Raw genomic sequence first — 24462 nt, forward strand, 5'->3', positions numbered from 1 at the left:
ACTACAATGTTCAATTATGCTTTGAGACTTAATCGGATTCCTGGTTTCAATGCTAATCTCATTAATCATAATTTTAACCATTTGATGTATGCTGATGACATCTTTCTTGTTACTGAGGCTTCTAGGAAATCTGCTCGCAACATCAAGCGTTGTCTCTCTTTCTATGAGAGTATCACTGGCCAGAAAGTTAGTAGTGTTAAATCTGAGATCATCTTCCCTACCAGGTTTAATAAGCACCTCTCCAATAGAATCTCCAAAATCTTAGATTTCAAAATTGGCTCCTTTCCAGTCAAATATTTGGGTATTCTAGTTTCTCCTAGGAGGTTGGCACTCTCTTGTTTCTCTTCAATGATTGACAAGATTGAGAAGTCAATCTCCTTTTGGAAGAAATCTAGAATTTCCCCTGCTGGGAAAATCATTCTCATTAATTCTTCCATTATGACTGCCCCTATTTATTATCTCTCAGTTTACCCTGTTCCCAAGTCCATCCTAGATCGTATTTCTAAAGCTGCCAGGGCCCTATTTTGGTCTAAGGATAGCAATCGAAAGGGCATCAACTCTGTTGGTTGGAATGAAATTACTCTTAACCGTTCTGAGGGGGGTCTATCAATTCGGAATTTGGGTATCTCCAAAATTTCTAACATGGCTAAAAATGTTCTCAGTTTGCTTAATAATAAAAATGTTTTTTGGACCTCCCTGTTGGCTTTTAAGTATGGTACTTTTGATATTTGGAAGGGCTCCATCCCTAGAAAGTGTTCCTGGTTCTACAGAGGTTTGTATCATAATGCTTCCATTATTAAACTTTTTCTTTGGATTAAGTCTGTTAACCCTAGTTTGATCTCTTTTTTGAATGACCCGTGGTACTTTGAGATTCCAATTGCTTATAAACCTACTTACTTAAATATGGATATAGATTATGATAGTTTTCAGTTTACAGATTTAGTTGTAGATATTCATTGCAATGTTTCTTCATTTCATCATATATTTGGCCAGTTTGTTAATATTGGCACTATTAGTCAGAGCAGTATAGATTATGAACATGATCTTCACTGGGTTTGGTTCCCTAAGTCCTTGGGCACCAAGCTTTCCACCAAGATTTATTCTTTCTTCAATCAGAACATTACTTCTGGGGAGAGCTGGGATGGTTGGGGTAAGTTATGGCGTATCAAAGTGGCCCCGAGAGTGAAATATTTTATGTGGTTACTGTTACATAATGTAGTGAAAACTAATGATTATCTCTATCGGCTCAATTTGGGGCCTGCTACTTCTTGCACTTTTTGCAATCTTTTTCCAGAAACGGTGGAGCATTTATTCCTCAATTGTAACAAGTCCCAACAGGTTTGGAACATGGTTTGCACGGCTATTGGTAAACCTATTAATTTATCTGATGGGTTGATTTCTGGTAATTGGTTAGACCATGTTCTGACTGGTAATGATAGTTTTATTCAAGCTGTGATAACTGCCACTGTATGGTTCATTTGGAAAGCTAGGTGCAACAAAATTTTTAAAGGGGAGGACTTGAATCATTTTAATGTTTCTACTAGAGCTATTGGGCATGTCAGGGAGTTTCTATTCTCATCTACTTGCCAATTGAAGAATAATTTTATTATGTGCAATTTCACATTTGCTGACAGCCCTATTTTACTTGTTGCTTCAATTTGTAGTGCAGACACATCATCAGCTGGCCTTAGTTTCATATTATCAAATTCAAACTCAAAAGTTCTTTGCTCAGGGTGCTGTGGTTGTTCGGCGAGCTCTGCTGTCGATGCTGCTGCCAAAGCTCTTTGCTTTGCTTCACAGGCTATGTTTACTTGGAAGATGATCTCTAATGTCAAGACTATTCTAACTTCCAGTTCTGAGATTATTGAAGCTTTGAGGCACCGAGATAGGTTAGAAGACTGGAGGTTGAATTTTCAGCTTCAAGTGATAAAGGAGCATCTTGTAGAGATGGGCAGCCCTGCCATTCACTCAATCCCTCTAAGTTGGTGTAAAGCCCCTTCCTCTTTGGCTTGCTTTGGCCTGACTCATCATGAAGTGTCCCTCTTTTTCTGTGGAAGGGATCTCCCTAGATGTTTGATGAAGACCTTTTACTCTTGTGGTTTTAGTTGGTTTTGAGTTTTTTCTGTTTTTCTGTTGTTCTGTTTTTTTGGTTTTTTATTTTTTCTGGTCTGTAATCTTATACTCTTTGTAATTTTTTTTTTTTATGTCAATAAAATAGCTCCCAGAGCTCTTTCCCTCAAAAAAATGAACTTCCTCCGCAAGTCATATCCCCTCCTCCGCCGTTCCATCGTCTCCAAGATCCCTTCCCACAAACCCCATTCTCCTTCTCCTCCTCTCTTCACTAGACCCATCTTCAACCCTAACCTTCATTCCACTAACAAACTCTTTTCCATCAAACGTATCCCCAATCCATTCTCCCAACGACGCCGGTTCTACCACTCCTACGAAGACGAGCCAGAGCACTGGTACCATAATTTCCGCGCCGTCCTCATTGTCATCGTAGTCAGTAGCGGAGCCATCCTCACCATCTACTTTGGTCGTTTTGAGACTGTTCCTTGCACTAAACGCTCACACCTCATACTCATTTCTCCTTCTTTTGAGCGATTTCTCGGCGAGGACGAGTTTAAAGAGTTGAAGAAGAAATTCAAGGACAAGATCCTCCCCGCCAACCATCCCGATAGTGTCCGTGTCAGCTACATTGCGAATAGGATCATCAAAGCCCTTCAACGAGGTCTCCAACATGACAAGCAGCTCAGGTCCACTTCCGAGGTCTCGTCCAAGGCGACTAAGAAGAAGGTGTCGGTGCCGCAGACGAACCATTTGGAGGGATTGAATTGGGAGGTGCTTGTGGTGAAGGATAATTCTGTCAATGCCTTTTGCCTTCCGGGCGGAAAGATTGTTGTTTACACAGGACTTCTTCATCATTTCAAAAAGAATGCTGAGATCGCCACTGTACTTGGACATGAGGTATCTTGTTTCTTTGTTGTTGTTTATTGAAGTTGATATGTTTTTTGAGCTTAATTATCTAGGGTATTTATTTATTTATTTATTTATTTATTTTTGGAGGTTGCGCATGTTACTGCTCGCCATGGTGCAGAGACGATTACAAAGAACTTGTGGCTTGCAGTCATACGGATAGTCTTCAAGCTAATTCTTCTAGAATTTGACATGCCTGATCTTGTCAATGAAATGTCTACTTTTTTGCTGCAACTGCCTTTCTCTAGAAGGTATATATTTCACTATAATTTCTGTGTAATTTTATCTTTATTCGGTAAATTTAACTTGGCCATTTCATTGCGGTTTATAATTAAGCCACATTGAAACTACACCAATTAAGTAGCAAAATTTATTAACTATAATGCAAGTTTGAGTAGACTAGATAGGCCTCAACTATCAAAATTATTTTAACCTAAAAAGGATATATATATCTGCGGATTAACAAAGGTGACACCAGTTCGTACCACATAATTGGGAATTGATCGTCTAATCATACATTTTTATGTGACAACACAGTTATTGAGCTGCAAACCCGCTTCCACACGAGGGGCTCTTGTATACTAACTTATGCACCATACGTTGAGTAAAATTTGAACACCCAACTCCCTGCATGGAAGCGAATGTCTTATTGATTGGGCTAACCCAAACTTGGCATGTTGATAAATTTCTTCATCTCTTCTGGTCCCAACTAAATTAGATTAGGGTTTTCTATTATAAATACTTTATTTTGTTTAGTAGTGTTAGTTTTATTTTATTTCTTTACCCTCACTCTTATTAGTGTAAATTTACAAATCCTGGAAACACAAGGAATAGAAAAATTATCAAAATTTTGTCATATTAGAGGCTGGGGTTAATTTCCTTGAAACAGTGCAATTTCTTCTGACCTTATTCTTCTGCTCAATTCTATACACAATAATTCTATTAGTTGTGATAAGCTTCATTTGCCGCACTTGTTTTTGATAGAGTTTGCACAAGTTCTCAATTTAAATAGTGTGGCTCTGTTGCTGCAAATTGTTAATCTCTCTGGCAGTATAGTATATATGTGTGTTTAATATATATATATATATATATAGTTTAACAATGTTTGGTTGGCAGAATGGAAATAGAGGCAGATTATATCGGTCTCTTGTTAATGGCTTCTGCTGGATATGACCCACATGTGGCACCAAGAGTTTATGAAAAACTGGGGCAAATCAATAAGGATAGTGCATTGGATGATTATACCTCAACTCATCCTTCAAGCATGCGAAGAGTAAAAATGTTGTCTCAGGCACAAGTGATGGAACGAGCAGTGTCTGTGCACAAGGATGCAGTTGCTGGTCATGGTGTTTCTGGTTTTCTTTAGCTGCTTCATTCATCAAATTCTTTTTCTATTGTAATTAATTAAGTAGTTTGCCTAATGCTCTAGACAATAACAAAAAATCAATTTGCTATCAAATGATGATGGTTGTAAATTGACTAATATTCTTTATTTAGTCTCAATAAAATACTCCTCACAATCTCAAATTAGCTGCAATTGTAAATTCATGCAGCTTTTCTGATGAGTTGATGAGTGACTTCTTTGTAGTACAAAGAGAAATACAGATAGATATCTCTCTACTGTGACCACTACATATTGGAATCAACAATATTAAAGAAAAGCCCATTATAATCCAAGTTTGAATCAAAACAAAGCAAAACCCTCAAGAATCCATGTTTTATACAAAAAAAAAAAAAGTCTATTTTGCCTAGGGATCGATTTTTCTACATTGCTTTGCCTTGCAAGAATGAGATTGGGATAATTACAATTCATGAACTTGTTTGTTTAGGTGACTTGTAGATGTCAGAGTGCAAGCATTTCATAAAGAATTCACTGCCATGTGGCTGCATGTTTCGGTCTCTGATCTTCAGGTGGAGCAAAGCACCAAGTTCAGACAGATGTAAGTTTTTTATGATGATATGTTAATCATGTTTCTCCTTTTCGAATTCACAACTAAATTGAAAAATTCAGCATCTCAACGTGTGTGTATATATATATATAAACCCTTCGACTTCCCGGCTCATCTCCGACAATCAATCAGAAAACTTTTACAAGATGGCTTCAGAAACTCTAAGAGAAATGATGGTTACTCACACTATGAGATAAACTGCAGTGTTGTCATAGCGATGCACAATCAGACATACTGGCAGAACAAACCAGTCTACATTAATGATAACCAGTCTTCAAGGATGAGAAGAATGAATAATACACTGATTAAATATGCATGAGAATTAGAAGATGGAATGATAAAAACATGATATAATTAGTAGTGAAGCCAAAGATATGGCCATGGATGTGGTGATGTTTTCGATTTGAATTCCAATCGGTTAAGATGTTGAAAGCTTTAGTAGAATGTTTGGTGAGTGTAGTTATGCACTGTTATTGTGCAAGAGGATGGGCATGTGGTGTTCATGGATGAGGAGAAAGTGAAGGTCAGTAATGGTAACAGAGTTGCATTCATAATAATTCATTAAACTCAGTGATCGTTATTTTTTTTTTTTAATTAATTAATTATTATTATTTATTTATTGTTAAATCAGTTGCTTTTTATTCCCTCACAGAATTAATTTTTTAAAAGGATGGCTGAGCATCAGAACTTAGTGGTTTTAAGTATGAAATGATATAAATTTTGAGTTTTTTTATTTTTTTATTTTGTGCTCTTTTTAAAGGAACACCAAATACTTTTGTGATATAACAAATGATTTGACGAAGTGGTTAGCTTTTTTTGTTTTTGGGAATAAACTTCCCCAAATAGTATTAAAATTAAGTAAGAGGACTCTGTTCTCATGACAGTTTTACAATGAACATCTTATGTTTCAGAAAATGAAGATCAGTGTTGATATATACATATCCAAAACACAATTTATTTTGTTGAATCGTATATTAGTCCTAATATTTTACATAAGCACTATATATTTTGGAATTACAAAATAGTCCTCTACATTTCTCTTTAAAAAATAATAATAATAATGTAATAATAGGTCGCTGGCCTTTTTCTTTCACTTTGGTAATTTTAGTTTTAGAAGTTGTTTATTGGATTGAAATATTATCATATTAAACTAACTCGTCAATATAACAAAATTCTAAGAGTACTTATCAAAAATACTAATCCAAAACAATTCCATGTGTTTATATAGAAAATTATTATTCCTAATCCCATTAGGAAATTAGCATTGTGCTTTGAATTCATATCAAACAAAAAAAAAGAAGATAAACAAAAATCATAGTGATAAATCATATTCTCCTACTTCAAATAGGAGCAAAAAAAGGAGTTAAGGGGCATTATCCTATTCCAAATAAAAGTAGGGGGGTAAATAAAAAATAATAAAATAATAATAATAATAATGATGTAAAAAAAAGAGGAGAAAGAATATATGTATATATATTTGAAGATATATATACATGTCGTTTGAAATTTAAAAAAAATAAATATACATATATATTTTATAATAATGAATAAAATATAATAATAAAAAGGAGGGAAATTCAAATATATACGAAAATATATATTATGGATAAGATAGGAAGTTTTGAATTCAAAAAAATAAAAATAAAAATAGAAAAATAAAAAATCTCCCGGAGTTGGAGATTCTTCGGGTGTTGAGGGATCTCGGGGCCCTAAGGAGAAGAGGGGAAGATTTTTGAAAAAAGAAGAAGGAGAGAGGAGGGATGTAATCAAGGGGAGACTGGAAAAAAGAAGAGAGAAGAAAAGATAGAGGAAAGAACAAGGAAGGAGAGGACGTAGAGAGCTTCGACAGATAAAAAAGGGGACGATTGGAAGAGGAGTTTCTCTTCTCTCTCCCAGTGTTTTCTCTCTCCCTCTCCTTCTCCGTCTCGGCATGGCATCAATGCTTCCCGCTTAGGAGCAATGGCGGGGAGCTTCGAAGGCGCTTCGTTGGTTCCCCGGTTCGCAGATCGACGCCCATTTCTACGACGACCACCGCAATGCCAATATCGCATCTTTTTCTCTTTCGCGCGCCTCCGTAGCATGGTCAAAAGGTCCGGGTCTTGTCGGACCCTAAACCCCTAGTCCAGATGGTGCGCAAAGTATTCCAGGATTGCATTCAAATGTGTTTGCCTTTTAGAAAGCTAGAAAAAATCTCTGGATAGATCTAAACTGTGGGGAGCCCGGGTATACAACACACACGGACAAAAACCTCGGCAAATCAACACTATTCACCCCTTTGGATCAAACGACAAGCAAATACACAATTCTCATTCAAAAACCAATGTACATATTTTTTCATGAAGAATCCTTGTGGGAAAACTCCTCACTACAAAGAGAAACCACAAGGATCTAGAGTGTTCAATTGGTATGGGAAGTGCTACGTTGTTCTTCTTCTCCCTTAAGCTACAACCTAGCTTAATCCCGGCTAATCAATGCATACAAACATACAATAAGCCTCTCTGAGCAAATAAGAACACACAACAAGATGATAAAACAACTTGCCTCTAGCAACCTTCCCACCTTCTTGCAACCCCTAGCTTAGGTTTACAAGAATGAAGAAGAAGAGTACAATTATACCTTCACTTCTTCTTCTTTGAGCTCACAAGCTCGGATCCGAAGCTCTAGGATGTCTTCAAGGCTTCCCCTTTGATGGATGTTGAAGCCCTAGCCCGTAGCCCTCTCTCCCTTTCTTTTTCTCTCAAGAAACCCTCAAGAATGTCCTATTCATCGAAGAGAGAATGAAGAGTTAAGTAACTCATTCGGGTGCTACAGATCTACACGGCCTCCATGCGGGCCGCATGGAGCCCGTGAGGTTTACTGACCATTCTCCGTGATTCCCCTGCTGCTACGAGTGAATTCCCCGCACAAACTCAATATTGAGTTATACATCCATCTTAGAGCTTCAAATGTAGTCGACACCTCACATAAACATGCTTTGGGAAATATTGCTTTCTCTTGAAAAATGTAAGAAGAAAAAAAGGAGAAGTATTTGTGGGTGATGGAAGATGATTGTGAGGTGGTGGTGATGGGGTTGCTTAATGCTCTTAAGGTTGCTCGCTAAGAGTGGAGCTATGGAGTTCCGTGTCCGATTCCTTGACGCCGGTGAAGCAATGAAGAATTCTTTCGAGATGCGTAAAAAGTTGGAGAATTTATTAGTGATGCTCTTAGCTCGGGCGACGACCAAAAGTTGGTCTTGCTCTTCTTGAGACAATCAAGACGAAATGGTTGTTGGAGTTGGATCTAAGCATATTGTTGGAAGCTTTATAGAGGTTATTGAACAACAAGATTGGCAAGGTCTTTAGACTGGAAACACCATTAACATGCTTCATATGATCCCTACCCAAATGCTAGAGTTTGTGCTAAGTGCATAAGAATGATAGATTCGCTTTTGTTTGAACTTCATATAGCTTGGCTCGGGTAGACATGTTATTTATGTTTACAATGATAGGGATAGTGCTGGTGAAAATGAGAATATTATAGTCCAACAGCTTTGCCCATCTTAGTTTGATACAAAGGATGCTCGAATCATCGGTTTAGTAGCAAATCATGTTTAGCTTTGTTGATTATTCGAATCATCGGCTATGAATTTTGCAACTCTAGAAGGATACTCTCCCTTTGTTCTTTGTGTGCCTCGCGACCGCTGATGCCGTGCCACTGAATTTCAGAAAAAAGTGAAAAAGGGAAAAAATGAAGAGTAAAAAGAAAAATGAAGAGTGAAAAAGAGAAAAATGAAGAGCGAGGGAAAATGGAAGGGTTAAAAAGAGAGAAAGGAAAAAAATGAAAAGGATGAGTATAAAAATATATGTAGGAGTAAAAGAGGTAAAAAATGAATGAAGGAAAAAAATATGGAAAAATGGAAGAGTGAGTAAAATGAGAGAGAAGAAAGGAAAATATGGGAAAAATGAAAGGATGGGTTAAAAAAGAGAGAGTAAAAATGAAAAGTAAAGGATGAATTTGAGTGGGGGTATTTTTGGTAATTTTTTTCTTCAGTAGCTTCCTCTAGAAAAATCCTAATGAAATTTCTAATTCCACCTTGACTTTCTTGGGGTAACGAGACTTTTCATAAAATTTTCTCAAATTCCACCTCGAGCTTTGGCTTTTTTGGGAACGTAGAGAAATTTTCATATTTTCCTAATTCCACCATGAGCTTTTGGCTTTTTAGGGTAACTGAGACTTTTCATAAAAATTTTCTCTAATTCCACCTCGAGCTTTTTGACTTTTCTTGGGGTAAGCGAGAAAAATTTTCATATTTTCTAATTCCACCATGAGCTTTGGGCTTTCTTGGGAGTAACTAGACTATTCATAAAAATTTTTCTAATTCCACCTCGAGCTTTTGGCTTTTGGGGAATCTAGAAAAATTTTTCATATTTTCCCTAATTCCACCATGAACTTTGGCTTTCTTGGGGTAACGAATTTTTTCATAATTTTCTCTAATTCCACCATGAGCTTTGGCTTTCTTGGGGTAAAGAGAAATTTTCCATGAAATTTCTCTCATTCCACCTTGAAGTCTCGACTTTCTAGGGGTAACGAGAAATTTTTTTCATAATTTTCTCTAATTCCACCTTAAAGTTTTGACACTTTTGGGGTAAAGAGAAATTTTTCATAAAGAAAAATCAAACCATTTCTTCAAGCTCACTTTGAGGTCTTTTGACACTCATTGGAATAAAAACGTGAAATGAAAAGAAAAGTAAAAAAAAATTCCCTTGAAGTGATAAAAAAAAATGAATAAAAAAAATTCACAAAAAAATATTTCTTGTCAACACTCATAAAAAAAAAAGAGAAGAGTTGACAAAGATTTTCTTGAAACTCACTTGGATGTCTTTTGACACCCGTTGGAGTGAAAGGAGATGTAATAAAAAAAATGGAAAAATCTTTTCTTGAAATGAAAGGAAGAGTAAAAATGAAAAATTTCACAGAGAAAAATGATGATGAATAAAAAAAAAAGAATGAAAATTTTCACAAAAAAAAATAAAAAAAATAAAAATGTTTCTCGTCAACACTCATTGAAAAAGTTAAGTTGGCAAAAGATTTTCCCAAGCTCATTATGAGGTCTCTTTCAGATGAGTATGAGGTCCATTTTAAAAATCAAGTCAAAATTATTAAGTTAACGACCCTAACCATGTTAAAGGTCACGACTTAAAAATCAAATGGTAAAGGCTCAAAAAGCATCAAGAGCTAAGACCCTAAATGCATCAAGTAAACGACAAACGCAACTCAAGTTTTAAAGCACCAAGAAGCCAAAGACTTGAGGAGTTTCACAAGTCCGGGAGCTCGGAGATTTTTTTACAAGCGTAAAAGAGCCAAAGTCTTCAGTGATAAAAGAAGCAAAAAGTAATCAAGTAAGCAACTCAGAATGTAGAGCGGCCGCAGCTTGACTAAGCTCATGTTTCAAGACACAAACCCATATAAAAAAGAAATTGAGGAGAGCTACATTCATAAAAGCTGAAAAGCGATCTTCCGACACACTTTCAAGATAGGGAGTTAAGAGCGCCACTAAAAAATAAATTTTGAAGGGGCATGATAGGAATAGCTCCTTCTAAAAAATCTCTTGTTAAGCTCTCTAGAGAATAGCTCTATTCTTTTCGTATTCTTGTCTACGATCACTGTATTCGCATGCATCTTTGAAATTAAATATAAAAATTATTATCATGTTTATTCGCCATTTCTCATTCACACTTGTTTCTTAATCGGAGGTCCCCATGACATTGTCTCGTACTATATTAGGGCTCGCCCTCAATAGGAGTTATGAACCCGCAATCATCTCGAAATATAAAAAAAAAATTAAATTTTGATTTGTGATCCATGCTTTTCAACCGGTCATACCCTAATTAAAGGCCGGGTGGAAAGAAAGGAGCCCACACCATGCAAAAACATAAAATACTACTGCATTCCATTGGTAATATTTATGGGAAAATTATGATGAAGAGTAACATCTAATAGTTAACTTTGCCCTAAGGGCAATTTAAGTTCATCTTGCTGAAAAAAAAAATATATTCTCAAGGCCAACATAGAGAGATTTAAAGGAGTACTTGCTTGCATTTATAATAGTTTTTGGATTTCTCAATTATTCTTAATTTGGAGTGTTATTATGCATTGGTTTTGACTCTTTTAAGTTTATATAAGAGTGGAAATGCTCACCATTGATGCTAGTGGTTAATTATTATTATTATTATCATTATTTATAAGTTATAAAATTAAATAAGTAATAACAATTAAAAAAAAAAAACGTTGCCTTGTAGAGCAAGGCAGGGAGGAATCAGATTAGTGTGGGCCCCACAATATCGGTATGGGATCGAACGGCTAAGAATTAATCTTGATTGGAAACAAACCATGCAATTCAGTAACGTGGCGCTCTCACACAGAAGGATGAAAAGATTGTTGCAGGATCCGACGGCTAGAAATAAATCTTGATTCAAGATGAACCGATATCATCGAGTAACGTACATGCTCTCAGAGACCACGGATGATATCTCGCCAGATAATAAAAACTAACAAAGAAATTATTTATAAAAAAAAAGATAAATGACACAAAGAATTCATATACCATTATATATATATATATATATATATAAAAATAAAAAGAAAAACAGACATAACAATTATTTAAAAGAAGAAGAAGAACAAGGGAAAGGGAGAGATCGACGACATCACCGGACGGCCAAAGATCGGATTCTTTCATTTAACAAATATCATCCGAAAACAAAGTTGGAAAAACTAAAACAAACATTCATGATCAAGAGTCACATTAACACTTCAAAAAGTAAAAACCCACATTAAAAGTTCATGAATAGCACTCTCCTCCTTCATCCTAACAACACACTAAAAGTTCACTCGCTATCGATGTCGCTGTCGATGTTGTTGTCGTCTGAGCCCGATATGGCATCGTGGACACTGGAAATCAATGTCATGGCCTCAACGCATGCTTCAAAAAAAGTCTTCTTCGGCGGCGGTGGAATGGGTTTCTGACCAGCCGGAGCCGGAGGTGGAGTTGGAGTTGGAGTTGGGAGTGGTGAGCGCTGGATCCATCCATCAACCTTCACTTTGAATGGCTGGCTTAGGAGAAAACCACGAGCAGTCAAAAAAAACTTCGACATCCTGAAAAAATAAACAAAAAAATCCCTTCAAGATGGATTTGAAAATGATGGAAACAAAATAAATAAATAAATAAAAATAAAATAAATAAAATCAAAACCAAACCTTACTCTCAGGCGAGATGATGAGGCGAAGAACAATTGGGAAAAACCTAAATCAGGAACTTGGTATATATATATATAGGGTTTCTCATGTTTTCTGGAAAGGACACGTGTCACATTAAGGTTGGAGGTAGTTGTAAATTTTTATGTAATTTACTAAATCTTTTTACAGTGTTTTGTAATGAGTTTTTATCGTAACGGATAAGGTATTTGCTTTGTCAAGCAATGGGCAAGGGTTCGATTCCTAGTAGTGGAGACCATGGGTTTTTAAACTTGGTTTTTGCTTTTTGCACATTATTAAAAAAAATATACTGAATAATCAGATAAAATCATATGCACATTGGTAAGAGTGGAGAGATGGGGATGGGGCCCACAACACAAAAGAAAAGGAGCAATTAAATTGTTGATTTTTTTAATTTAGTTTTTAATCAATTTTTCTGTTAATAATCTGAACTAACTTACGAAAATCTTTTATTTTCCTCTACTTTTTAATAAAATATTTCAAAAATTGTGTAGTTTTTTCCACAACTAATCATCAAGAGTTTTTAAAATTTATGTTTATCATTGTTTCTTATTTATCTTTGTTTGTAAATTTTTTCCTAGTTTTTTTTTTTATAGGAATAGAGGATTAGTGCCCCCACATAAAAAGATTGTTTATGTCCATGCTTAGAATATATGCATATTAAGAGAATAAATCACCCCTACTATATAACATTGTACTTTTCATAAGAGAGCCAAATATGTATTTGCTACTTGCGAGTTAAGAAACTTAAACTCGAATTTTTTCAAATGCAGAGCGTAATTCTTCCCTAGTCAGAATATATTTATTAGGCATAGTGAACGTGATGGTTTTTTCTTATTTTATTTTATTTTATTTATGTCCAATGATTTGATCTTTAATTGTATTTCTGTGTATCTAAGTTTCACATTTTGTGGATTATTCACTAATGTGATGTTATTTTATGGATTATTTTTGTTGTGAAATTTTTTTTTTCTTTACAAAAGGTACAAACTTTTGATTAATTAAAGGGTGCGTGCGGAGTTAATCCTCATGCGTCCTCACTTTGAATTATTAGTGTTTGTACAAGAATAAAATTATTTCCTCTAGTTTTAAACCTATGCCACATTTTTCCCCGAAAGGATACTGGGTTAATAACGCTAATCACTTGAAACACTCTTGATAAGAAATAATTTAAAATTTTAAGTTTTTTTTTGTTACTTTTTTTTTTTTGGTTAACGAAAGGAACTTCAAACACTGATATTACAAACGACTTGACCGAGTAGTTAACTCTTTTTTTTTAATAATAAGACTCCTTAAATTGTTTTAAAATTAAGTAAGAGGACTCTGTTCTCATAACAATTTTACAATGAACACCTTATGTTTCAGAAAATAAAGATCAGTCATAGTGAAAATTTTACATACTATGCCTTACATATGAGGAAATTATAGATTGATCCTGATATAAAGTTTGGATACTACACTCTTTATCATATAAATCACACACTAGTCATTGAGAATGTTTTCACATAAACACGTGTAAACGAGGTGATCTCCCTGACTGAGCTATAGCCCTTGTCATATGATCATATGGATAATTTCCCATCAAGATTGGCAACCGATAAAATTTATAAAATTATAGATGAGCCAAAGCCCACTTCAGGTGATTAGCGGCATTACTCCTTATGTGAAGCCCAATAATCCAAGTGAGAGTTTGTTGAAACATAAATTTTACGTACATCCCTTAACTAATTAATTAAAAACTTATTTTTTTTTTGTCAAAAATTAATAAATTGATAAGCAACTGAGAAACCTCCTAAGCTGTGCTATTTGCTGGATTATTAGGCTGAACGCAACAATCCCATTTTTAATTGCAAGGCATTAGAATTTCCTTCCCTAATTTGTAAAATTGATAAGTTGATTATCTCCTGGATCCATGTAGCCTGGAGTCTCTCAATATCTCTTTAAAAGAGTCCATCCCAAAATCAAGAGAAGTCTCCTTCACAAGCTCCCTACTCCCTGGCCCAGAAAATCAGAATCCACCGACTAGCGACCCAGACGACCCATTCATTTGAAGGCGATTCAACACTACACTACTACTATAGTCATCTCGATTATCCTGAAGTCATCCTTCGCTCCTCTCCATTTTTGTTCATTTCCGTTTCTGTTCTATTAATTTGTATTTCTATTCTTCTAATCAATCATGTTCTATTCACTTTTTTCAACAAAATAAAAAAATAAACAAATAAATCAAATGAGATAAAAATTATAGATGGCCCTCGAAGCAATTTTACATAAAACACCTTCTTATTACTAGACTAACATATTTATCTTGATTATATTTTCTTACTGAGAAGTCCTACATTTTCTTTGTCCATATTTTCCTGCTGAGAAGTCTATATTTTGAAAATTATATATCAATTCTCGTAATATTTTCAATGGAAACTCCAATGATAACTCTATGTTTGCTGCATTATAGATCAGTCCTGATATATATCCAAAACACAATTTATTTTGTTGAATCACATATTTGGCCCTAATATTATATTATAAATATTATTTTAAAATTAAATACCTTACTTTAATTTATCATATTATAAATATTTAAATAAGAATATTATAATATTAGATATATATACACTTTTAATGGTAAAAAAATTTTCTAATAGTGCGTGTATTAGTCTGCCGTGTGTGTCTGTCACACTCTCATTGTCAAGCTGCGCCAATAAACTCTCTGTCTCTGCATTTTCCTTCTTTTTCCTCTTTTGCTCTATTCCCATTTTGGCATATAAAACTTTAGACATTTTTAAAGATAAAGAAGAAAAGGTCCTAAAACAAAAGACTTCAGAAGCATAACCATTAGAAAAAATAAAACATATTAAACATATTTAAACACATTAAACAAAGAAAATAAGTTATTAAACTCGTCAAATATGAAGAATATTTAAATATAAAAAAAACATAAAATTTTATTCTCATTTCTTCATACAAAACTTTAAACACATAAACTCAACAAACTATTCAAAGTTTTTAGATAATTACAGAATGAAAATGGGAATAGGAATAGAAGTAATGGCAATGAAAACTGTGTTTAGTTGGAGAGATATTTCATTAGAATGAAAAAAATAAAAAGAGAAAATATAACAAAATTACTTTTGTGCCCTTTTATGTAAATAAATGATATATATGTTTATAATAAATAATTTGCAAAATATTCTGAATATCATTATTAATTAAATTATTAGTAAATATTTATATTAAATAATCCACTTCATTTATTGTTTTAATTTAATTGATTAATTAATTATATTAATAATATATTAATTAAATATATAAGTTGATAATATAAATTAATTATATTAAATATAAATGCCCTTATATTAACATAATTAATAATTAAATATAAAATTAAAATATAAAAAAAAGGTAATAAGGTCATTATAACTCCATTACCCTCCATTACCCCATATTAGGGATAATGGGAATTCCCATCATGAAAATTTTCATTCCCATTGTTTCCATCCAAACATAAGGTTAGAGAATGGACCCTATTGGAATGGTATTCATTGCCTCATCCATGGTCAAACTCTTGATTGAAACTAAAACATAGGGGTTGCATCATGGCAGCCAATCAACCTATCCAACAGGGCACCTTGTGCTCCAAAAACCAAAGGTTCATGAGTCATGACTATTGGTTGAGAATCTACTTGAAGTTGAGTTATTTGGCATCAAAGATTTCCATCTAGACCCATAGAAAGTCTAAAATTATAAATATTATGGCCTTGTTTGGATTGTCTTTTATTATAAATATTTTTTAAAATTTTGTAGAAATACTTTCAAAAAAAGTGCTTTTCAAAATAAGTTAAGTGTTTTTCTATATTTTATATTTGAATAGATTAATGCAGAAGTATTTTTATATGTGTGAAGTTATTTGAATGTAGAATTGTAAAAGCACTTTTGGAGATATTACAAATTACTAAAATAGACTGTAATTTGCGGTTATTCGCTGCAGTTTCTGATTATTAGTTTCCGGTTATTCGCTGCACTTTATAAAATATAAATAAAAAATAAAAGAAAAAAAGAAACTAGCATATCACTCACGCTCTAACCATTCCATATATTCACATATATTTGATTAATTTGGATGAGATTTAATGTTGAGAGAGAGAAATAACGAGGGAATTATTTATTTGTCAAGGCTAATTTCATAATTTTATAACCCCAAAAATAGTTTCTCAGAAGTGCTTTTCTGATAAGCACCTAGTGGCCAACTTATGAACACAGCTTTTGCATCTGCCCAAAAACCAAAACAAACATGTTTTTTAAAATCCAGAAATGCTTAACTTATAAAAAAGCATTTCTAAGTTTAAAATAAACCCATCCAAACAACCCCATATTAGGGATCCATAAGTGTTTGCCAAGTAATTAGAATTGTGTAGGTGCATGCACATTCATCACAAATAGTATTTGGTTTCTATTCTATGGAGCACGCAGTCAAATGGATCAAATTTGAGATCTGTTCTACTTGTTTATTCATTGAGCCATAGCCAAGTCAGATCATTCAAGTTAAATCAATTTGAAACACAACCATCCAGAGTAATCATGAAAATCAACTACATTCTCCTAACTTAATGTTCACTTTCAAGATTTGCATGCATATAATAGTATAATACTGTGAACATAGAATAACACAGATATTACACAAATATTTAAATTGGCCAGTAAATAGATTTGAAACACAACCATACAGAGAAATCTACTTGAAAATCCACTGCATTCTCATAACTTAACATACGACCAAAATTTGCATGCATATAATAATGTGAACATTGAAGAACATAGATATTATACAAATAACAGAGAACACAGTATCAAGCGACAAAATTGATCACATAACTTACCTCACAAATATATTTTGTAATCATCTGCATTTGCATTAACTGGCTCTTTTTGATTAAATAACTATAAATCACGGTATTGATCTTCTAGTTTTTGTCCTTGGTGCTCTTTGCATTAACTGGCTCTTTTTGAAGTCACAGATCATGTTGTACACCTGCATTCATAAAAAGATTTTACCATTTACCATTGGTATCAGATCATATAGTCTAAACAAGATGCCTTGTGACACTTGAATTCACAAACGTACAAATTCAAGCAAAATTATATGCATATTTAAAGACAGTACCTTTCTCACTCCAGAAGTCAAGCCCATGCTCTTCATCAAGAGATCATCAACAATTTTCCTTGTAACTGTGCTTGATTCCTCTTCATTGACCAGGAGATCTGAGCCACCTTCACAAACATATACAGAAAACAGAAATAAATGCCCATTTTTAACATATAGTCACATTGTATTCCTATCTGAATCAAATGATGCATATCAAAAAGGGGAAAAAATCACCTGTGAGAGTCAAACTCATCAACTCAACATACATATGTAGTCGGATGTGAGAGAAAACATGAACATACTCACCAACATCTTCCCTCATATTCACATTGCAATTTTTGAGTTCAAGTATTTTCTTAAGGTATCTGTCTATTGTCTTTCTCCTTGTATTTTGTTTGGTATCTTTTTCATCGATTAAAACCAAGGGGAACTCCCACAGACCAGCAAGCAGTCCTTGTTCCGGCCTTTTGACAAGAAGATATCTTGGTCTGTTGTTGTCTTCCTTCAATAACTTTTGGTCCAGGACTTCCACTATTTCAACAACACAGACAGCAGCAAAATCATGCCTCTGCTTTACTTTTGCAACCTTCAAAGGATAATCGATGACTTTTACTGATGGATTGCTTACGGAGAGAAGAAAAGCTCGGCATTGTTTCGAAACTGGGCACGCGGAACAGGAAGGGCTAGTTTTGCTGCACAATGTTGCTCCAAGTTCCATCATAGCTTGGTTAAAATCTCCAGGCCTATCAGGATCAACCAACTGCCCAGCTAACCTCCTATCACAATTTAAGGTATCTAAGAAACAAAGTTAAATACATTCTGATAAGTTGGATTTTTAGAACAGTTTACATTCTAATAATTATGTATATGGAATAGGTTTAGCTTTTGGATTGATCAGAACAGTACCTCATTTCTGATAGCTCTAAATTGGGTTTCCACAAATTGTCAGGAAACTTAAAAGCGGTTCACACAGTCAATTACATGCCAAATAAAGCTTAACTCATGCCCAAAACATGTTGGGTTGACACTAATGGAAATCATTAGATCAATAAAAATATCAAATGCAAATACACAACAGCTCTCATCAACCAATACCTTGAACTTGTCAGTTGCATAAATGATTCCGACACTCTAATTTAATAGCAGCACAGACAAAAGAGGAAAACTATCAACTAACAAACTTCATGATAAAGAGAGTCATGAACTTCCATACTCACCAGAAAGTTTTCACTGTGGAAGTTTCTTTAGGGTTTGATGAGATGGCCATCAGCCTGCTGATCACTCTAACCACATTTCCATCAACAACCGGCACTGCCTATAATAATAATAATAATAATGAATTAAGAACTTTCCATTATATTTTAATCCACACTTAGCAATAGCAAAGTATTGCAAAGCACATATATTAATTTTTTTTTAAAAAAAAAAACCTCCAAGATATACACCTCATTGAAAGCTATTGAAGCAATTGCACCTGCTGTGTAATCTCCAATCCCTCTAACTCCACGAAGTGCAGAAGCTGTTTGAGGGAACTCACCTTCTTGGATAATTGACTTTGCCCCCTAAAAATCCAATACTCAACAAATTCAATAGTGATTTTCTCTGAAAAACATCTCAAGAAGGTGAGGATTGGACAATTGACTTTAATTTTATCTATATATATATATATATATATATATTAATTTGTTATGTGAGGTATAGACCTGACCGCGGTTCGGTTCGAACCGTAGAACCAAACGGAACCGCCACTATTAGAACCGAACCAGAATCGTATAAAAGGTTTCGGTTCCAAACCGGAACCTTAACCGGAACTTTAAAGGCTCGGTTAAGGTTCTTATGAGTTAAAAAGCGGAACTGGCAACGAACGGAACGAACCGCCGGTTCGGTTCTATTTCTATTTTTTTAAATGAAATATATAAATAATATATTTTTATATTTTTTTAATTAATTGGAATTAAATTATTTAGAACCCGAACCGGAACGGAACCATATTGGAACCGAACCGAGAACGGAACCTTATGACTATGGTTCGGTTCCGGTTCATAATTCTAAAAACCCGGAACCGGCGGTTTTGAACCGAAACCAAACCGGAACCGAACCATGGTCAGGTCTAGTGAGGTATGTCCACAAAGAACTAAGAAACTACCCAACAAACTCAAAATTACCAAACTTTAAGGACATACCTCACATAACAAATTAATAGGAACAAAAGAACAACATCGGCACATTGAAATACACAATTCAAAGAATGAACAAAATTGGGTTCTTTTAATAAGCATCTCAAAAATTCTCAACAAAAATAAAATCACAAAAAATATAACAAATCAATGCAAACAAAAGCACAACAAGAAATTTCTATCCACATCTATGAGTGAAAAAACACAAACATAATGTGTGCACTATTTCAGTGGACTAAAAAATCACAAAGAACCAAGCAATTCAACGAAAGAAAGAATGAATGAATGAATGAAATGAGAAAGTTTCACCACCTCCAAGAGAAATCGAGCTCTTCGGTAGTATCCCAAGCCAGCCCACATCTCATTAACCTCCTTCACAAGCACACAAGCAACAATGTCAGTAGAGATTAAATAAAAACTAAATTAATAAAAGATCCATCACTAGGGAATTTCATCAAACACCTCCTGGGTGGCACCGGCGAGCAGCCGGAGAGTTGGCCACCGTGCCATCCACCGGTTATAGTACTCAATCACGGTCTGCACACGCGTCTGCTGCAGCATCACCTCCGAGACCCATACGGCGTAAGCACGGTCCTCTTCCTCTTCTTCGCCATCGCCGCTGCTTCTCGTCCTCCATGGCAGGACACGCTGGTGCTCGTCGTACCACCGGAGAAGAGAGGAACGGATCCGGAGAGCATCTTCCGAGGAGAAATCCTCGATGTCACCGGCTTCTTCTGGAGCTTTTCCTGATCGGAGTGCCGAGGGTTTCGCCACCAGGGCCCTTGAAGGAGTTCGTTTTCTCTTGGCTTTGGCTTTGGCTCTGGTTTCATGGATTCCAACCTCCATTGATGAGGAAGCATGGATGCTCATGCTCTAGAATCTAGATCTCGTAATTTGAATTGACGAATTTTCCCGCCAATATGCACAGCTTCTCCAAATATATGTATAGATATATATGGGTAAATTTTTTTCATATGATGCTAACTATGGCCGTTTTCGTTTTGGGGTCAGGACTTTAATTTGAATCGAAAATTATTCGACGATTTTAGTTTCACTGAGATGAGTCCACGATAGATTTTGGCTTTATTTTTTTAGTGATCGATGTTATAAATTTCATCGATATCACGAAATGAAATTGTCGATTAGGGCGGACGGTATCTTTGTGCATATGTTGACAGAGAATTTTCAACATTTATATCATAAAAAAAAATAGGTCGGAATCTCTCATGTAATCACCCTGTAAAACAAAATTGAAGTTGGGTAACCATTTTGATTGAAATTGAAGTTTGGAACCCATAATGAAAAATGACCATAGTTTAGTACCATGCTAAAAAATTAACTCAATATATATATATATAAATGGTATGCCATCTAGATTACTGTTATTTAAGGATATTTAATTACATATGTTGAATTATTATCCAGCGGTTGTTTATTATATAAATATTGTATATATTTTATTATTCATGGTGTTGTACGACACTGTAGAATGTTGTTTGTGATACTCATAGCCGTTGGATTACCATCAGACAGGTATTGTGAACTTCCTTATATTTCAAATTTAAGGATGTCTTTAATTACCGATCCTCATATATATATATATATATATATATAATACAGAACTAAACATTGGATTCCAATCCAACTCCTGTAATCCATTTATAAACCGTATAAAATAGTTCTAAATGGTCTCGTATAATTTTACAATAAATTTGTATAGTATTTATATAAATAATAATCATTGATCATTATCCAACGATTGTAAGCAAACACCCATTATCAAAACAGTGTATTTGTAGTCTACTTCTCCAGTAGAAAAGACAGGCCCGTGTGATCTGATGGTGACTTTGTCGGTTTTTTTGCTTTCTCTTTTTCCTTTTTTGCTCATTTTTTTTGTTCCTGTCATGTATGTTATTCCCCTTGAGTGCTTCACCTCTGGTGAGCATCTCAGGGTTTAGTTCCTTTTACTGGTCTTTTTTTGTACTCTATTTTAACTATTTCTTTCAATAAATATGTGGTTTATCTAATTTTTTTAAAAAATGTATTTGTGTAGTATGTAGATGACTTAAACCCTTATAATTGTTTTTAGGAAATAAAATGTTTATATTTAATATATATACTATATATTTGAAAGATTGAGATTTTTTTTGCCATTTTATAACAATAATCAATTACTCACCAACAGCATATTACTTAAAAAAAAAAAATTGAATAAATCACTTCAATTAATTACAAAGTGACAACAATAATCCACTAATGCTTAGTGGAGAAATAACAGAATAAAACACCCAAAAAATCACTAGATATGGTATAACAACAAAACAGAACTAAAACAACAGAACAAGTCCAGAAACTATGGACTTCCATAAAATCTCACACACAAGAACAATACCTAACCCACTTATTAAAGTTGACCTTCCACACCCGTGGGATCACCACTAATCTTCACCGAATATGAACTTGAGAACTCCAAGTTGCTTGGGAAGATGGGAATGAAAACTTCTAGCTTCCCACATGCACCAAACAGTGTATTACTGTATGAATTAAAAATCAAAGAAAAATAAGATTATAATAATATGTTTGAGAAAGTTTCAAGTCAGACCACCAAGTTTGACATCTATGATCTACATTTGGGAGCTAAATGGCAAGACTGAAAATTTTCAGTGACTAATGGGTAATTTTATCATTTGCAACAGGCATACAACTTTGACTTGGGTGACAACTTCTATGGATGTTGTTCTTTGTCAGTTCCTCTATTTCTCTCCTCAACCATTTGACTTCTAACATCTATAAACACAACAATCTCTTCTTCATCTTCATCTGGCCTTTGAGCTTTCACAAGCCTCTGAGAGATCACTGCAAACATGGAGGACACTAAGAAGTACTCCAAATCTGAGATCTCTCTCCACTCCTCCAAGAAAGACTGTTGGTTGGTCATTCATGGAAAGGTTCAGATTTTTCCTTTGTTTTTTTATCTTCTTTTCCTTGTTGATTTTCTTTTGTGTTGATCTTGTTTATGATCTTGAATGAGTTTGCAGGTTTATGATGTGACCAAGTTCTTAGATGATCATCCTGGTGGTGATGATGTTCTCATTCATGCTTCAGGTAATCAATTTTTTTTTAATCCTAAAATTCAGTTGTCAAAATTGTGAATGTTAGCATAGTTTCTAATTTTAATGCATAATTGTATATATATATATGTCTGTATGTATGAGTTCATGATAGAATGATAGAATGATGGATTTGGGTTGTTTATTGTTTACCTTGTGGTTTGAAGCATCTGGAGATGCTACCCAGTCATTTGAGGACATAGGACATAGCTCTATAGCCACTACTATGAGGGAGAGATTCCTGGTTGGTGTTGTTGAAGGATATGAGCCTGGAGAAGATGCGAAGAAGGATCGGGAGCCGGGAAGAGCTAGGGTATTGCAGGAGAGGACTGGCCCTTCTTCAAGACTGACAGACTATTTGTGGCCTTTGCTTATCCTTGCTCTGGCCTTTGGTGCTTGGTTTTACAGCAATTATTACAGTGATGAGGCTTAGAACAAATTAGTATGTGTTTCTGTTGAGTGTTTTTCTATGCATTGTTTGGTTTGGACATGGGGAATAATTTTGTGCTTTGATAGCATTAGATCCAAATTGACTTTACTTTGTATCACCTGAAGTAATCATGATGCTGTGTATTATTTGGAGTTGAACATGCTATTGAATAATTTCTTATAAAAAAAAATGTTGCTTGTCCTCTGAATTACCTCTGTATTTCGATCTTTTGATGTTGCTGATTTTCTTGTTTAAGTGAAATGGATGAATTGTTTATCGGTTGTATTGATGTTAGAAGCATAGCAGTTGTGATGAATAATTTCAGATCGAAACTGAAGATGTTCAATATGTAAGGATTAGTTTTACTTTTATCATTTGAAGCAACCACAATGTTTTTTTGTATTACTTGGATTTGAACATGGCATTGAATCATTTTTTTATAAATAAAATGTAGCTTAGCCTGTGAATTATAATTCTCAGCATTGCAGTCTTTTGGTGCTGTTAATCTTATTTCACTTAGAAGAAACCGATGAATGTTTACCCATTGTATCAATATTAGAAGCATAACAGAGGGGCAACACTGATTATCTATCTTTATTTCTGCAACACACCTGCATGCATAAAGCTTTTGATATCTTTGGGAAGTCTCAAGATCAGTCATTGTGAAGACCACAGCAGCAAAAAGCCTTGTGATAATGGAACCGAAAGGCGAACAATTGAGACAGTTTCGATCCATTGAACTTGCACTTTGCCACTCCAACTTTCCTCTTCTGCTTTTTTCCTCCGAAAACTGTCAGGCATTTTCCAGTGCTCCGGTTCACCCAGAAGCGGAAATTCCGGTGGTTGTATTTTGGTGGAGGATTGATCGATTTCCAATCAGCCTGGCCCAAGTCTTTCAGCGAATGCAATGAGCGAAGCTCAACCACTCCATGTTCATGGACTGTCAAATAGTTTTGACCGGAGCACTTGTCCATGTAATTGCTGAATCTGAACTTACCAAGTAAGAACTCATCATCGATCACCGAAATTAATGCATTGACAAAGACAGTCAAGAAGAGGAGCTCACTCACCTATGATAGCCAGAAGCCGATCCTGAGGTCGATTGCCAGCCATAGTATGCATTGTAGGTCTCAGATTCGCCGCCCTTGATATCTGAAACCGCATAAACTCTTCGATCCTTGAAAGAAACAAAGTCTGATTGCAAGGAGCCAGCAATGAGAGAGTCATCATATGCTGTCAAATGAGGATATGCATCACTGGCCGGGCATTTGCTCACGTCGCAAGCCGAGCATTGGCTGCAGAGTAGCTTGCTTGTAAGCTCTTTATCACTCTTTGCATGCACACATGTTACTGCCAAGATGATCACTTGAATGGTAAGGAAGAAAATGGGCTTTGCCATGCAATCTGACTGAAGTATTGCAGA

General features: G+C 34.7%; 5 protein-coding genes across 6 annotated transcripts; 3 read left to right on the forward strand and 2 right to left on the reverse strand.

The window, feature by feature from the left end:
* Positions 1 to 1523: 1523 nt before the first annotated feature.
* Positions 1524 to 2251, forward strand: LOC120250138. The gene is made up of 2 exons (XM_039258922.1): positions 1524 to 1557; positions 1665 to 2251. Exons 1-2 carry the CDS (start codon positions 1532 to 1534, stop codon positions 2113 to 2115), a joined length of 477 nt encoding a protein of 158 aa, XP_039114856.1. The 5' UTR covers positions 1524 to 1531; the 3' UTR covers positions 2116 to 2251.
* On the forward strand, positions 2245 to 4464 carry LOC120284135 (mitochondrial metalloendopeptidase OMA1-like). The gene is made up of 3 exons (XM_039290935.1): positions 2245 to 2967; positions 3067 to 3227; positions 4093 to 4464. Exons 1-3 carry the CDS (start codon positions 2245 to 2247, stop codon positions 4340 to 4342), a joined length of 1134 nt encoding a protein of 377 aa, XP_039146869.1. The 3' UTR covers positions 4343 to 4464.
* Positions 4465 to 16883: 12419 nt separating this feature from the next.
* Positions 16884 to 20397, reverse strand: LOC120283810 (adenine DNA glycosylase). Of its 2 annotated transcripts, XM_039290553.1 has the most exons (7): positions 19962 to 20397; positions 19812 to 19871; positions 18768 to 18884; positions 18540 to 18637; positions 17557 to 18098; positions 17341 to 17447; positions 16884 to 17208 (listed from the first exon to the last, which is right to left on the reverse strand). In XM_039290553.1, the coding sequence occupies exons 1-7, from the start codon at positions 20367 to 20369 to the stop codon at positions 17125 to 17127; spliced, it is 1416 nt and encodes a 471-aa protein (XP_039146487.1). In that variant the 5' UTR covers positions 20370 to 20397; the 3' UTR covers positions 16884 to 17124. The 2 variants fall into 2 exon arrangements, with proteins under 2 accessions (XP_039146487.1, XP_039146488.1); XM_039290554.1 differs by lacking the exon at positions 18768 to 18884.
* A 1836-nt stretch (positions 20398 to 22233) lies between these two features.
* On the forward strand, positions 22234 to 23247 carry LOC120283751 (cytochrome b5-like). The gene is made up of 3 exons (XM_039290482.1): positions 22234 to 22447; positions 22538 to 22604; positions 22777 to 23247. The coding sequence occupies exons 1-3, from the start codon at positions 22364 to 22366 to the stop codon at positions 23040 to 23042; spliced, it is 417 nt and encodes a 138-aa protein (XP_039146416.1). The 5' UTR covers positions 22234 to 22363; the 3' UTR covers positions 23043 to 23247.
* Positions 22998 to 24462, reverse strand: LOC120283750. Its single transcript, XM_039290480.1, has 2 exons — positions 24110 to 24462; positions 22998 to 24026 (listed from the first exon to the last, which is right to left on the reverse strand). Exons 1-2 carry the CDS (start codon positions 24436 to 24438, stop codon positions 23693 to 23695), a joined length of 663 nt encoding a protein of 220 aa, XP_039146414.1. The 5' UTR covers positions 24439 to 24462; the 3' UTR covers positions 22998 to 23692.

This window comes from Dioscorea cayenensis, chromosome 19 (genome assembly GCF_009730915.1).
Source record: "Dioscorea cayenensis subsp. rotundata cultivar TDr96_F1 chromosome 19, TDr96_F1_v2_PseudoChromosome.rev07_lg8_w22 25.fasta, whole genome shotgun sequence".
Classification (NCBI taxonomy): domain Eukaryota; kingdom Viridiplantae; phylum Streptophyta; class Magnoliopsida; order Dioscoreales; family Dioscoreaceae; genus Dioscorea; species Dioscorea cayenensis.